At 35.2% G+C, this 17,067-nt stretch overlaps 1 protein-coding gene across 2 annotated transcripts; it reads left to right on the forward strand.

The window, feature by feature from the left end:
- Nucleotides 1-391: 391 nt before the first annotated feature.
- LOC21394721 (plastid division protein PDV1) lies at nt 392-3,399 on the forward strand. 2 transcript variants are annotated; one of them, XM_010099566.2, is made up of 2 exons: nt 392-835; nt 2,439-3,399. In XM_010099566.2, exons 1-2 carry the CDS (start codon nt 521-523, stop codon nt 2,952-2,954), a joined length of 831 nt encoding a protein of 276 aa, XP_010097868.2. In that variant the 5' UTR covers nt 392-520; the 3' UTR covers nt 2,955-3,399. The 2 variants fall into 2 exon arrangements, with proteins under 2 accessions (XP_010097868.2, XP_024022333.1); XM_024166565.1 differs by having other exon boundaries at nt 2,448-3,399.
- Nucleotides 3,400-17,067: the final 13,668 nt, after the last annotated feature.

Consider the following 17,067-nt stretch of genomic DNA (forward strand, 5'->3'; position numbering starts at 1 on the left):
CAAAAAATTTAATGTGTACTCATAACGAAAAACCACAAATTTTTTCCTTCAACAAAAAAACCAAAAATTTATATTTTAAAAAACCACAAATATATATACATATATATATATATTACCAAAAGTGCATGGATCTTGTTTTTTTTTGGGGCTAAATTAGCTCCAATATTGCTTTCATTATCTTCTTTTTTGCAACTGAAATAATCAATTACATCCAAAACCTGGGGGAAAAATTGCTTTAATTAAAGATTACAAGCATGAAATACTACCATTGAAAAAAAAAAAAAAGGTTTTAATTACTGAACTGAAATCTCAATAGAAAACGATTCGGCAATAAACGCCATTTCTTAAGAACACGTGTCACGCCGTGGCACACGTCAATCAGCGGGTAACTTTGATTTTTTTTTCGGCACCAAATACGAACGAAAACGAAATCCCTAGAAAGCTTTTCCCACCCAAAATTTTCCGTCATTTTCCCTCTCTCTCTCTGTGTTTATCTCCATCTCTCTGGGACATTTTCCTCATGAAATGGGAAATGGAGATTGACGAAATCGAGGGAGTCCTTGAGAAGATCTGGGACCTACACTACAAGCTCAGCGACGCCATTCACTCGATTTCTCGAGCTCACTTCCTCAACTCCATCAAAGCTCAGAGGAGGTCCGACAAGAGGAAGCCGACCGGAAACGACGCCGTTTCCGACCAGAATCGCGGAGGATTCGTCTTTGTCAAGGACTTCCGCGTTGACGCCGATGACGATTCGGCGATTCAGGAAGCCAAGAGCCTCAATGCGATTCGGACCGCGCTCGAGAACCTCGAGGATCAGCTGGAAATTTTCCATGTAAGTTGCTGTGGTTTCGATTAAGTTTTGTTTGTTTTCTGAGAAAACCGCGGGCAATGAGAAAGAAAATGAAGGAAATTTGTATTTTGCTGGTTTCAATTTGTTTAATTTGGATATTCACTAGTAGGATTGTTTATTTGGAGGAAAATAATCGTCCATAGGGTTTTACAAAGTTCCATTGGCTTGTTCTTGAGCAAAATCGGTAGTTTCTCTTAAGTTTCGGAGGAAATTGTTCAAGCGAAAGCAATAATGAAGCGTATAGTTTGTTCTATTGTTTATAATGTTTGTTTTTACTATAATGCAATTTTAATAATCGAAATCTTGCTAGTGAAAGTGGCTGTCTAAAAATCTCCTCCAGTTCCTTTATTAACAAGTTCATGTGCAATGAGGTTTAATCAGGTTAAAGCTAATTGGTGTTTGAAATCGGAGAAAAGAAGACTTCAGTTCTGCAATAACGTAGCTAAGGATCCTCCGTCTTTTACTGTTTATAGACTGTGAATTAAGTATGGTGGATTTAAGTTCGTCTTCTGATGATTTAGTTTTGTTTCATAGGATAAATGCAGGTTAGGAGTTTACAATGGTAAAGAGTTTCTGTAGAAGAAAAGGATTTTCAGATAGAGAAGTAATTAAGGCAATAAGAGGGATGTAAATCATCTAGAATGTTAAGGGAGAAATTTTCCATGTGAGTTGACGTGATTTTGTTTAGCTTGAGAAAACCGCAGAAAAAACGAATGAGAGAGTGAAGGAAATTTGTAATTTATTCGATTTGCGTATTTTGGATTTTCAATCGTAGTATGTTAATTTGTAGGTAAATGATCACCCGTAGGGCTTTGCTTAGCTTAGAAAGTTCACTAGGCTTGTTGAGCGAATTCGGTAGTTTCTTTTAGGCTTCTGAGGAAATTGTTCAAGCGAAAGCAAATAATGAAATGTTTAGTTCTATTGTTTCTAATGTTTGTTTACTTTGATGCAATTGTATTAATCGAAACCTTGCTAGTGAAAGTGAACATCTAAGAATCTCCTCGAGTTCCTTTGTTAACAAGTCCATCTGCAATGAAGTTTAGGACAATAAGAGGTATGTAAATCATCTAGAAGGATAAGGAGGAAGTTACTATTTATCTATATTGCTGACAATTAAGGGACCCAACAATGCCACATTTTAGGCAGATTAAAAAAACTATAGAGCTTGTGGCAGATGGAGGTTATTAGGAAGTACAATATTTGGAGCATAATAGAACGTTAGCTGGGATTGTTTTGGAACTTTGCACTGATAATCTTATTGTTTCAGTATTATTTATGCTAGAGTTAAGAGTGTCGTCATATTAGTTAAGGTGAAACATTCAAAACACAGAGTAAATCATAGAAGGCTGGTTTGAAAGTTTGAGTGGAGTCATGGACTTGTGGTGACTTAGTAGAAATTATGACCCTTAAACCAGTAAAATAAAGGCAACCGATTCATATTTAAGCACTAACAGACAGGGGCTTGGCGTTTGTCTATGTTGCATCTGTTTGTTTACGCTTGTAAACTCTACCCTTTCCATTATAGTAGCAGTATCGGACATTTGTTTCCACTGAGCTATTCTTCTCTATCTGATCTGATTTACAGACTCTACAGGTGCAGCAACGAGCTGAGAGAGATGCTGCAATCGCAAGGTTAGAGCAAAGCCGAATTGTTCTTGCAATGAGACTGGCTGAACACCAGGGGAAGAAGTACAAAGTTATTGAAGAAGCTCTAGCTTTTGTGGGAGATGTTCAAGAGGCTAATCAGTTTGTTTCTCCTGAAAAACTTTACACTTCCCCACTCAGTTCATCTGGTGACAACTTGGCGACCTGCGAAGGAAAAAGGCCAAATATCTTGTGCAATGTTCTAGTATCAAGTTTAAATTTTGCAAGGAAAACCCTTAAATTGGACATTTTGGGTGGTGTTTTGGGCAATGCTGCTTTGGTCGCGATTAGCATGGTTGCATTGCTGCATATGCATCAAGTGGCGCACACGGATCACCAACAAAGGCATGAGGACAATGTCTTCTCGAACAGAAGAGTGCGGAAGGCACCCCGGCTTCAGGAGTCCTCATCCGATGACCATTTGAGTAACTTGGATGTACTATTGGCTAGGGGTTAGTGTGAAGTTTGTAATTTCTTTGGTCTTTTGACGGAACAATAGCAGGCCATTCAGCTCTTATAATTGAAAAGCTTTGTTTGTCGGTATTACTTGCCACGAGAGTTAAAAAGGGTCTGTCATATAGTTTGTGATCCTTTAGGATTTTCCCCATTGGAACTCGGAGTTGAGGTCCAAATTATCATTCTATGTGGTCTCTGTTTCTGTTTCATCTTAGCCCTCAATTCTTGGGAGAGTTAAAAAGTCTGGTCTACTATGCCATCCTATTGGGTTCTTTCTTTCTTTTTTTTTCAACCATTTCAAGTGATCCCATCAGTTTTCTCCATCTTATGTAAAGTCTATTGACCTCTTTTCATTCGTCACTTGAAGCTTAATCTGTATATGACAAGCAAGCCCTGATGTTGTCTTCGTGTCAGTATGTGAATGCCTACCTATCTTCACTTTTTAATCACAAGTGTTTCTTTCGTTTTCATCACTTTGCCTTTGAATACTCTTTTTTCTTCTGTAGCAGCAAGTGACATAATAGATTATGCAAATCACGAACGCTAACAATCCCTTTCTCGCTCTGACCATTGAGTCTTATCATGTTATGCAAGATCAACTCCAAAGTGTATAAACGTAACTACAAATCTGCATTAAAACAACGAACTATCATCTGAACTGATACCGCAGAAAGCCGACGAACAGTAGTGATTTGGTAAATAGCCAACTGAAGAATTGGGCCTAATTCTATTCCAAAACTGCGTAATCAGTAGTAGAAAGGGCTTCTTTAGGTGATACGGCCCAAAGTGTGTGCTCCATGTATTCCATCAAAGGTCCATATTGAAGTACCCACTCTATCTGTGAGGTTGTGTTTTGTCCAAAACACGTTGAAGAAAAAGCTTTCAGGCTTATTTATCCATTAAAAAAAAAAAAAAAATCAGGCTTCATCTTTGTATATTGCAATATAAAGAGCCAAAATCTTCTTCATGTTCATTTTACCGATTCGAGTTTAAAATTTAAGTTTTGTTACAGTAAAAAGTTCTAAAAAACAGTCACATTTAACTTTTTTCCTACAGTAAAAAATTTTCACATAAAGTCACATCTCAACTCGAATCAACGAACTAAATAGGCCCTTTATGTGGGATCCCATTTGGATTCATCCTTGGTCGAGTTTGAGCCATACCTCCAACTGGCGTCAGATTAAATTTTAGACTCAGCATGTGTTTGGTAGAATTGAAAACGCAGAGGAAAGAAAGTAGCCGAGGGATTACAGAAGAAAGAAAAGGGAATATTGGGTTGTTTCTTAGACAGGAAATTGCGAAGAAAAAAGTTGTTCTAATCCTTCTGATTTTAGAAAGAAAAATTAAAAAATTTAAAAAAATGGCAAAACAAATAATGTATCAAATAAAAAAGAAAAGCTCACTCACTCCTTTTTATTTTCTCCACGTTGGAATTGTGCTCATCTTTTCTCTCTATTTTCCACCCTTACCAAACAGTATGAACCAACCAAAAAAGAAAAAAACAAAAAAAAAAAAAAAGAAGAAGAAAAAAGTTAGTCAAAGTGTGAAGCCCATTAATGCGAAGGAAGGTGTGTTCATACCACTGCATGGGGCCACCCCATGGGAAACTTTGAAATCTGAATGCATGACCATGAGGCACAAGCACAACATGACTCAATCGGTCAATATCCGTACGCCTCCCCTAATTTACTTTTAGACAATTCTGATCTTGCCATGACTAGCAATGCCACAACATATCACATCAAACTAGATAATTGAGAACACCCCATTAGTGGATTAGTTAGTTTCAAAGCCGGCCTAATTCAAATTAAACAAATTAAGGTCAACATAAATTGGGGGGATAATGCCAAATTACAAAGCCATAGAGAAAGGAATGTCGGAAAGTTTTCCCATTCCTTTTAGACTCTTTTTGGCTTTTGCTTTTAATTTCTTTTGAGGGTCATAATCCAAAAAGTTAAACTGTGAACACCTAATTACCCTCATAATCAGATCCACTGTTTGTAAACGCTTTCTTTGACTTCCTATTGGATGCATGATTCATACAAGCTCTCACGAGAAACAAAAACCAATTTCCTTTTGGAAGAATTCAGAAGACAAGGAGAAAACATTCTCCCTTTTTTAATCTAACTTTTCTTTTTCCTAGTCTCTTATGATCTTAAAAGCTACATTATAAAAGATTTTTTGTTTTTTCGGTGGAGAATGTCAACCAAACAATGTACTAGCCTTTTAGGTCTAAATTTTTTTAATAATTATTTGGTAATACTGTTTAAATCACACTTCAGGTTATGCCTTATGGAATTTCAAGTAGCATTTTCTTCCCTGTTTGTGTACAATGACAACTCTAAAGTGGTTTGTCCATTTACGACTAATTAATTATAGAAATATTTGAGACAGAAAATGGCTGAGTTGTGTTTTCGTTTCCTTTTTTCCCTAAAAAAATAACAAAAAAGAAGTGCAAAATGCTTTCTTGTTAATAGATAAATAACGAAGCGCTTATTAAACTAAGCCAAAAGGGTGTCCGTTGCAATACATTTGTCTTTATTATTTATTTATTCTTTTTGTTGTGTTTATTCTGCATCTTTATTATCATTATAGTACATCTCAATTGCGAGAAATGTCCTTTTCATAAAGATACACCACGTGAAAACATGCATATGTGCATATATATATATATATATGTTAAAGTATAAAATTATTGTTGGTCCACCTCCTAATAGCTTAAATTTTTGGGATGAATTGGTAAACTAACATGGTATCAGAGCGGGAGGTCATGAGTTCAAATCTCCATAATTGCACTCTTTATCCCAATTTAAATTGTCATCATGTGTTGGGTTTTTAATATATTTCGGCTTAAATATTCACATGTTGGACTCTCTAATTAATTTACCCACACGATTATCTATTGTCCTGCCCACACGTGAGGGAGAGTATTAAAGTATAAACCTTCTAATAGCTTAAGCTTTTGAGATGGATCGGTAAACTAACAATATATATATATATATATTAATTGTCATATAATAATAAGCAAAAATGTTGTGCATAATATTAGCGCATGCGAGTTAAATCATGAATTATGCTTTCTCTGTTTCTATCTCATTCAGACTATATATGAATTGCTTATGCCATACATAATAGCTTTCACATGATGAATTTTAAGAGATTGGCACGACTAGACCTTTAACTTATCTCCTTTTTGTTTTGGTGTTTATGATGAGTGTAGACTGTAGACAGTACTTGGATCCAAAATTTCTAATCCAATTCCTTCTGTTTATTAATGTGATGTCACATAAATAAATTTTTTTTTTTAAAAGTGCAACCAGACTTTTCTCACGTTATAATAGATTTTAAACTTCTTTATGATAATTTAGCACTTAATATTGGTTTCACGCACAGTAAAATGTGGTTTAAAAAAAAAAAAACAATGGGAGAAACATTGTCTAATAAAATTCTGAAAAAACTAAACATATTTTCAAATTATTATAATGAGCAATGCTATTCAACTCCTCTAATCTATAACGTTGGACATAAACACTAGTTCCTCTTCATGTGAGACTACTCTCTATAAGATGTTTGTGTTGATTCTAAGCTGAAAAGTATTCTTCTTACTAGTAAGAAAAGCATATTATTCTCAGAAAACAAATAAGTTAAGCATACAATACAAATGTGTATATATATATATATAGAGAGAGAGAGAGAGAGAGAGAGAGAGAGAGAATGAAAGATATTGACACATCCTTTGAATGATTTAATAACAAAAAGAATGCCATAATTCGAAGTGCAAAGGGTCAACCGGAATGGAGGAATTCTGCACCCCATGGCTCCTGTCCCCCTCACCAAAAAGAAAGAGTTAAATCTATCAGAAGTCCCTGAGCTTTTTTCTCTTTTTATAATTAGTCTTTTACTAAAAAGTGTTATATTTTAAACCCTGAACTCTTTAAGTGTCTCAAATTTAATCATAAGTTACATTCTGTTAAATTTTAGATGGAAAAAATTAGGTAATTTGTAATTTCGCCTCAATAAATGAGTATAGTAAAATTAGTACAAATGAACCAAAACATAAAAAGTATAACCAGAGTAAATAGTTTCTATTACTCTTAATTTCAACTTTTTTTTTCTTTTTTTATTTTAGATTCATATCATATTTTTTATCTATTGTCTTGTTTTTTAGTTAGAAGTTTTATTTTATTTTTTTGAGTATCTTATAGTTATCTATCTAATCTATCTAATTTTATTAAGTTTAGAGCGATTACTGCTTTTCATTTCAAAGTTCAAGAACTATACCATACTTCTGCATTAGTTTAAGCATCCAAAAATACCATTGCTATTTCAATTACAAAATGGCAAGAAGAGCAAAGAACAAAAACTTGTGGGTTATTGGGACCACTAAATAAGGTGAATGCATAACATCAGGCATTTGAACTTATGTGTGTTAGAAACCTGGGTTCTGAATTCAAATACGTCCACAGATCAAGAGAAAAGCCAGGGAAATAGAGGAAATTGTTGGAGAATAGAGGGCAATATTTATTGGGGTGTAATTATAAGATTACTTAATTTTTTTTCATTCAAAATTTAACAGAATGTAACTAATGGACTAAATTTAAGACACTTGAAAGAGTTTAGGATTTAAGATAGAACACTTTGTAGTATAATGACTAATTAGAGAATTTGGTTAAAATAATCAAGTGAAAAAATAAAATTAGGAAAATGAATTTTTTAATTTTAATTTTATTTATTTCTCCTCCTGTCGGTCTCCTTCTGCCGGAATCAATGGCAGCACTCCATTTCTCTCTCTTCTTTTCTTTCTCTTTCTCTCTCTATTTTCTTCAACCTTTTTGGTAGCTTCCAATCCAAAAGCAAAGCACTCCAAACAAAGGAAACCGAGATTAGAGCAGTTGAAGAAGATGGAGAAGAAGGAGAAGGAGAGAGGGTGATCATGAACGCCATGGTTGTGGATTGTGGTTTGTTTTGGTGAGCTTTCTTCTACGCTCGTAGCTTTAAGAAAAAGCAAAAAAAAAAAAAAAAAAAACAGAAAAATCATTTTGCAAATAAAAATTTTTGAATTGTCATTTTATAAATAAAACTTTTCTATTATGTTATTTTTACAAAGGCCTCGGACTAATTAGAGAAAGAGAAAAAGTTTAGGGACCTCAAATAAATTCAACTCAAAAAGAAAATTGAAAAAAAAAAAAAACACAAAGAGAGAAAACAAAAAATAAAAAGAAATGGTAAGCAAAAATACATGTTTTGAATGGCATTTAAACAGACAAACTGTGCACTGTGGAGCGGTCCATAGTTCCACCTCCTAAATTCTAATATATCTTCTCCCCTCCCATAACATTCCTGTCGGTAGGTGAAATTGAGCACCCCATGGGACCCACCAAGAGGGCCTTCACCACCATCGGATTCAAAGCATCCATTTAACCGACGGCCGTGATTGAATTCTGCTACGTGTCAGTTGATTAGGCGTGCTGACAAATTCATCATGTTGCCACGTGTGAAAGATGGAAGATGCCGGAGCAATTGCAATGGCAATTGGGTGGCAGCCGGCAGGCGCCCATACGTCTTTCACGTGTAACCCCACCACCTCATTGGGCCTTTTTTGGGCTTGGGCCCACCTGACTTTTATTCAAATGTCCGTCAGGTTTTCTTAGGATTTCCAACTCAAACGTGTTTAATTTTGTGGGCCCATTCCCAATTTTAGTTGGACTGTTGCCGTACATCGGAACATGGGTAATCCAATGTTGTATTGGTCAACCATTGATTGATGAGATCTCTCAGCTAAAAGGTCATGATTGCCATTAATTAAGCAAAATTTGGTGGAGCGCAATGTAATATGCCTTCCCATGAGAATTTATGTTTTCTTTTCTTCCTCTTTTTTTTTTTTTTTTTTTTCCTTTGGTGCGTTTTCTCTTGTAGGGTCCTCGTGGCTTTTCAGATCTTTCGGATTGCAACCACAAATTATGATTACGCGGAAAAAGACAATGGAAAAACGTATTTTTTTCGGCCACAACAATCAACATAAAGCAAAGATTTGGGTAGGCCTACAAGAAAACATTTGGTTTGAAATCATATAATAATGAATAATCTTTGTGAATAAGTCGCAATCCATGATACATTTGTTGAAAATTACTTCAGCAAATGCTCTTAATTTATCCACTAAAAGTAGGAAAATTGCAATATGTTTTCAATGCAATATATTCTCATGAATTCCCTCAAAAAAATATATTCTCGTGAATTACATAACGAATAGCTGTGTGGAACCGATTAAGTTGATAATACTCAAAAATAATAATTTTCTAATTCTTAAAAATATAATACTTAAACTAGATCAGATTAATTTGGAGATGTTTAGTTGGAGGATTCAAACCATGATTTGAATCATGATTCATGGTTCGTTATAGTGTTTTTTCTCATAAAATCACATAATTTTAATCTATGAACCAAACGTTTTCAAATAATTTTTTTCGAAATGGGTGTCTGGTCAGAGTAAGGAAATATCAAAGTGTGGGATTGGGGCAGTGTACACGTATAATGGTAGCTATATGAATTATTATTATTGCTTTTTTTTTTTTTTTTTTGTAACATTTGTGTGGGGACCAAATCTTGAAACAGCAAAAGTTAAAAAAGAAGAAAGGCAGATTAGGCGAGCAAAAGGGTAAAGCTTAAAGCTAGCGTAGCATGCATTGGGGAGCAGTACTGGGGGGGCTCAAAGCCTAAAAAAAGTTGTTGTCGTTTGTTCATTAATTGGTGTTTGCAGAACTACTTCCCACACACGCCAAAACCAACGACGACGACAACAACAACATTAACAGAACCCCACTTGCATCACACTCATATGCAACTTGTTTCTGACCATTTGAGACTTTGAGACTCTCTTCTCTCTGTTTAAAGCCTGCCAACTCTATCAAGCCTATGATCTCCCTCCCCTTCCCCACCCTTCTCAATACCCCCCCTCCACACACACACACACACACACACACACACACACACACACACATGCATACGTGTGTGTATAAGACCCGTTTAGTTTGTTAATTCAAGTTAAGTTGTGATTTTATGTGAGAGTTTTTTACTGTAGTAAAAAAGTTAGATGTGACTGTTTCTGGGAGCTTTTTACTATAACAAAATTCAAATTCTAAACTCAAATCGGTGAAATGAACAGGGCCATAATGTATGAATATGCCCGCGCATATATATATCATAAGGTTAATCCTACAAATGCTTCTAAATTTTGCTCTAAATCAGGTCCACTTTAATCTCTGACTTTTGAAACGTCTTAAATTTAATCCCCAATCTTTCAGTTTGTTTCAATTTTAGTCTTCATCAATTAGGTGGTAAAATTATCAAAATAAAATATGGATAATATGCAGTTAGCGAAGTGTCATTTTACAGCTTTTTTGTACATGCGCGTATTATGTGTTCTATTTTCGTGCATATTCTATTATCTTTTTCGGTAGTCAATAATGATCATAGATTAAATTTGGGACGTTCTAAAAATAAGGGATTAAAGTGAGATTAATGAAAAACAAAATAATCAAAGGATCATTGGTAAGATTAACCCAAGATCATAAGAAGCTTGCTAGTTATAAACTTTTTCCAAACATAACTAATTCAAGAGTACAATGCATTTATCCACATTTATGCACTTGATCTACTAATTGATGGAGGGTTTGAAGTGGATAAAGAAGAGAGAGGGAGGTTTTGGTCATTACACCTGCAAAGCAAGAAAGTGTGTGCCCTCAGAAATTCCAGAATGATATATAATTAATACCTGGGGGGCAGAATAACAGTTACTACTGTTCACAGCCCACCGAAAACAACAGAAAAATTTTATTTTAGGCCGTGTTTAGAATTTATCTTATTTTATTTTTTACGTTTTTTAAGAAAGAAATAATAAAAATAATTTTAAAATAATTTTTGACACAATAAAAATAAAGATAAAAAATAGAAATAAAAATAATTTTTTAATTTAGTGTAAAATGAGAAAGAAATGAATCATTTATTATTTTTGTTTTCTCCTTTCTCGAGAGAGAGAAAGAGAGACATTAATGGGTTTTTTTACACTGAAAATAATCTCTTGATAAAACTACTAAACGCATTTTCAAAAATAATTTCTGGTTGAGATTAAAATCGTTTTTATTTTTATTTTTATATAAAAAATAAAATTATTTTAGAACGAGTTTTAAATGCGTAGTTAGAGTTTTTATGAACTTTTAAAAAAAAAAATACAGGTGCAACAATTACGTACCTTTTTCTTCTTCCTTTCTTCTTTTTTGGGGTGAGCGATTCATTTTTATCAATATAATTCCATGTTTTTAGTGACCGTTATGTACTGCTTCAGCACCATGTATGTATTTGTTTACAAAATTCTATGCTAAATTTCTTAACCATTTAATTAAATTTCAATAATATCACTTATAAATCGGTACCTTAATTTATATAACGTATTTGATGTGCTATTTTGAAAGCCGAGTTAAAATTTAATCGAATGATTTGACAAAATAACATATTCTATCATTTAAAAAAAAAAAAAAGCTCCATTTGATTAACGTAATATTTATATATCTCACTTGGTAAAAAATGACTTTTTTTTTTCTTCATAAAATTAAAACCTTTAAATGTATATAAATAGGTTTGCGGTGCGGTTAGCAGTATTAGAAAATGACTAGTGGAAAAAGCAGCCTATTTAACAAGCCAATGAGTGAGCAAGATATCTTTATCAACATCTGGTTGGCTTGAGACTCAAGCTTTGGCTTTATAAATCGATATCAACGCTATGCCATCAATTTCTGTGTTTTCTCTTCTCTCTGAATTCCCTTTTCCCTCTTCGTCTCTTGTTCGGTTGTTCTTGATTTCTGTTTTTATATTCTTGGCTTTTCTAGTGTGTCCGTACTTCTCGGTGCTGGTTCCCATACATACGTATATATATACGCAACCTAATAAATACAAACAAATCAAAAACAATATTCAGTATCGCAAATTTGTTTGAAGTTAAGAAAATAGTTTTCTCCACAGTCTACGAAATATCACTTCCAGAAAGTAGCCGATTTTGTACTATAATTTAATTTGGCTTAGGAATACATACACATGCATATTTACGTACACAAATATATATAATAAATGTACATATATTTTTGTTGTGGTCCTTCCAAAAATACTATATACTTCCCTGTTGTGTGTGTATATATATACACATAAAAAAATGTAATATGATATGACATTCATTTAACGTAAAACTACGTCTGAAGAGGTGTAACAATAGTCTAATAATAGTTTTGTATGTGTTGGGATTGTTTAAAAATAATATATAAGAATTTGTTAAGTTTTATCGCATATAAAAGCGCCTTGCATTTTCTGCATTTAAGAGATAGCCGCGGCGTTAAGTTTGGGCGCCGCGGCGCTGAAATGGACACAATACAATTTTCAACAAGCAAGGCACCGCGGTGCTGAGTTTGGGTGTCGCGGCGTTAGAATGGGCGCTGCAGCACTCGGGCTTGCGAGGACAGTTTCTGGTTTGCCAGAAATTGGCGCTAGAGCGCTCGAAACATTCCACTGCAGCGCCATAACGACCAGACATATTTTTGAAACTTAAATTGACATCAATTCAAATGGAAAATGTGCATTTTCAAGTTTGGTTGTGTCGATACGTATTTGTATGATTAAAAAAACTATAAAAAGAACAAGAATTGCTGATAAAATAAAGAGAAATAATTCTCTACAATTCTTCTCTCTTCTTGTTCAAAAATTTCCAGAAATTCAAAGAGTTCTTGTGTTCTTCGTGTTGTTGTCATTTTGCTCGTGATTAACAACTTGAAAGCTTGTCAGATCCTGTGAGCGATTTGCCGAGAACCCGAAGCAATCTCTAACGAGAGGGGGCAAATTACGCTTTAAGAAAAGTGTACTTTCTACGTGTTTCAAGTCTCATTTCCCTCAAGATTTCCAACAGTATTGTTAGATCTGGTGTTATATCTGGTGTTCCAGATGATGTTGAAACACGGCTTGACTAATCAATATCCAGGTTAATTACGTTCAATTTCTCAAGCAGAATAAACTCCAGAAAGTAAAGGAACACACAATATGATATCGCAGTTCGGTGCACACACCTACATCTGCGGGGCCACGCTCAGACAGTAAACAATTTCACTATGTTCCAAAAATTACAGACACCTGACGGACTTATTCACTTAAGGATTTCCTCCTAGACAATGACGCCGCTGTGACGAATCTCCACAGTGATTGTTTAGCGTGCACCACACGTCTTCGAAACTGTACGGTGAATTCCCTTCGACTGACAGAGCTTCCTCCCGAAAGCAACAAATCCATCTCCCGAAGGACGATCTCAATAACGCACTAGGCTCACAAAAACTCACAAACTCTTTTATGAAAATATTCACTTAAACCCCCACGTTTGCAGCACTAACTTTATTCTTTAAATATAATTCAAACATCAAATCTCCATGCACATCTTCATTATCTCCACGTGCACAATATCTTCATAATGGCTTAGTTGTCACATTAGTTCCATGTCGATCACCTCACGTAAATTCCAAGTGCCAATATATATATATATATATATATATATGGAATTTTCTCTTGCCAATTTAATCTTCCATTGCAATTCGAATCCAACCAAAAGCCAAAAACTAGATAATCACCACAATAAAATCTCCACATAATCTTTTTGATTCTTATCTCGTTTGATCCTTATCTCTTTCTAGAATCTCATTTAAATTCAAATAACCAATGATTTATCTTCCTTTGACTAAAGCCTTATCCTTATCTCTCCAAATCTAATTCTGAATCTTCTTCTGCAATACGAAATCTTCTTCTGCAATACGAAATCTTCTTGAACCTGTTTTTTGAGTTTTTACAAGATTGTAAATAAATTGCCAACTAATAAAAATACTTAACAATCTCCCCCTTTGGCATTTTTTTGGCAAAATTAACAAAAGATCCTAAAAATTCAAAAACGTAAAAAATTACAAAAATTACATTGTTCTCCCCCTTTTTGACAAAAATAAGCCGAAGACACAGCGAAAAAAATAAAAAAAATTCACACCCTAGACACATCTTCAGCAGCTGATGTCGCAAATCATGTTGTAACATTTGTTGGAACACTCGGTGCAACACTTCGCACTAGATATCTTCGAGGGCATTGATCTTTGTAGCTTACTCTTCCTGAATCTTCTCTATGTCTTACTCCCCCTGGATGTAGCATTCTTCCATGTATAATGCTCTTAACACCTGTCAATCGCTTAGTGCAACCACCATCACTACACCCACAATCATTAGTACATACTTCTAAAGAAGTATAAGCTTTATGACACCTCAAATCAGATTTCCTTACCCACACACGTCTAGAAAAATTATTTTGCACATCAATCTTCACGTTAGGTATCTTCTTTGAGTTTGCAGAATTTGGTGGATTAATAAACATACCTTGCTTCAAAGCATTTAAATACTTGTGGCATCTCGGTCTTATGTGGCTAGGTAAACCGCAGTAATGACATGTGGGGACAAACCTTCTATGTCGAGGGGATGAGATAGTAACATTCTTACTGGAGAAAGTCAGAGGCTTAGGGGCAGGCGTCTTCTTCACAAACACTATTTTGGACGTTGAGCTCTTACCAATATAGCCAAGGCCATGTCGATCACCACTCGCTTTTCCTATCGAGAGAATGTGATCCAATTTTGTGGTGCCGAAATTCATCATCTTCAATGACTTTTGAGTGTGCTCTAATTCAGCTATTGTCTCCTGCAGCTTTTTTTCCTTTTCAACAGCCTAAAATTCATAGTTTACAATAGCCCTCTTAAGTACATCCTTCTCTTTAATAAGCTCATTGACTTGCTCCCGCAAAGACTTATTCATTTTAACCACCAAAATCCATTAGTTGAACATGGTTTCATATGCCTTATGCCTCATGGATTGTCTCCTCGGTTATTTCTTCACCATTGTTGGAACCGTCAGAATTTGAAAAATCTCTGTTTTCTTCTGGTTTTTTCAGAGTGTGTTGCAGATGATGTTGCAACATGAGCTGTGACACGATCAGTAACACTGCAATTTAGAACATCTTGGTAGGCATTGAACACAACATAGTTGTTCACATGATCATCATCTTCCTGGTTACCTTCAGAATCCTCATCACTCCATGTGACGTTGAGAGACTTCTTCCTCTTTTTGAGAGTGTTAGCACACTTAGACTGAATGTGACCGTAACCGTCGCACTCCCGGTATTGAATTCTCCTATTCTTCTTCTTATCATTGGAGGAATTTGTAGCTCCCTTATTTTTCTGAAAATTGTTGGAGTTGTTGAAAGTTGGAGTTTAGTTCTTCTCGTTGAACTTCTTCATCACTTTGTTGAAATTTTTAGTCAATCGAGCAAGATACTCCGCTAAGTCTTCATCTTCTTCAACATTATCTTTTACTTCGACTTGGAAAGCAATCCCCTGAGAAATTTCATTCTCCTTCTTATTTTGACTCAGATTCATTTCAAATGTCCTCAGTGATCCCATCAATTCATTAAGTCTCATAGTCTCAGTGTTTTTCGCCTCTTCAATAGCAGTGACTTTGTAGGTAAATCTCTGTGGTAACGATCTCAACGTCTTGCTGACAAGTTTTGCCTCAGGAATTTTTTCACTAAGAACAAAGGATTCATTAGCTATATCACACAACCGTAAATTAAATTCAGAAATAATTTCAGTTTCATGCATTCAAAGATTTTCAAACCTAGTTGTGAGAATATTCAATTTGGATTGTCTGACAGCAGCGGTTCCCTCATGAGCAATCTCCAAAAATCTCCCGTGCTTCTTTTGCAGATTCACATGTAGATATCATCTTGAACTGGTTAATGTCAACTCCATTGAATATTGCATTGAGAGCACGAAAGTTGTAGATGGCCAACTTGTCTTCATCATTATTCTAGGAGCCTTCGGGTTTTAGAATCTTTTTCCCTTCTGCATCTTTAGTTACTAGATGTTTCCAGCCATTCAAAACAGCACGGCATGCCTTCTCATCTTGAGCCTTGATGAAAGCCTTCATCCGGGCCTTCCAGTATGAATAATTCGAACCATCGAGCAGAGGGGGACGTGCAACTGAACCTCATTCCTTTAGAAAATCCATTCCAAAAATAACAAATTAACTCTCCAAGATCTCACCGAACTTATAGTCAATGACCCGCTCTGATACCACTTGTTAGATATGATGTTACGTCTGGTGTTCCAGATGATGTTGGAACACTGTCTGGAACACGGCTTGACTAATTAATATCCGGGTTAATTACGTTCAGTTTCTTAAGCAGAATAAAGTATAGAAAGTAAAGGAACACATAATATGATATCGCAGTTCAGTGTGCACACCTACATCTGTGGGGCCACACCCAGACAATAAACAGTTTCACTATGTTCCATAAATTACAGACACCTAACAGACTTATTCACTTAAGGACTCCGTCCTAGACAATTGCGTCACTGTAACGAATCTCCACAGTGATTGTTTAGCGTGCACCATGTTGGAAAATTAATGGCATCGAGTGCGCAGCGGAATTTAAAAATTTTAATCAACGTCAAAGCCAAACAAGAACATGTTCATGATGCTATATAACATAAATACTAAAGATCTAAAACATACCTTTTGAGATTTCAGGAAACTGCACATCTGACAGATCTAAGCGTTCAAAACAGCAACCGGAAGAGCCTCAACCAACTGGTCTTCTTTGCTATTCTCGTTTCCACAATCGGTGTGCGGGTGGACACACGTCGCTTAATCTCCTCTAGGTATTCTTGATCTCCTTCCAATCACAAGAGAGCCAAAGAAAAAATTGTTCTTGAGAATTAAACAATTTTTCCTCTCAGGAATTTTTTATCAGTAGCCTCCAAAAAGTCTCTCAAGTGATCTAATGAGTAATGTGACTTAATAGGCTATTTATAGTGTTTTGGAAGTCATACTTCCGTAACAATTAGGTTTCCCAAAGTTCTAATCGCATCCAGAGTCAATTTTGCCATGTCATCATGCATTTTACGTTACAACCGGTCGACCGGTGACAGAGACGTTATAACTCACCGGTCAACCTGTCTTCACTAACCGGTCGACCTGTGACCGGTCTACCCAACCGGTC

This window comes from Morus notabilis, unplaced genomic scaffold (genome assembly GCF_000414095.1).
Source record: "Morus notabilis unplaced genomic scaffold, ASM41409v2 Scaffold812, whole genome shotgun sequence".
NCBI classification, from domain to species: Eukaryota; Viridiplantae; Streptophyta; class Magnoliopsida; order Rosales; family Moraceae; genus Morus; species Morus notabilis.

Bases quoted from the DNA above. Each gene is read 5' to 3' on its own strand.
- LOC21394721 (XM_010099566.2), top strand. From the start codon at position 521: ATGAAATGGGAAATGGAGATTGACGAAATCGAGGGAGTCCTTGAGAAG. The intron at 836-2,438 runs GTAAGTTGCTGT...TCTGATTTACAG, and splicing joins ATCAGCTGGAAATTTTCCAT to ACTCTACAGGTGCAGCAACG.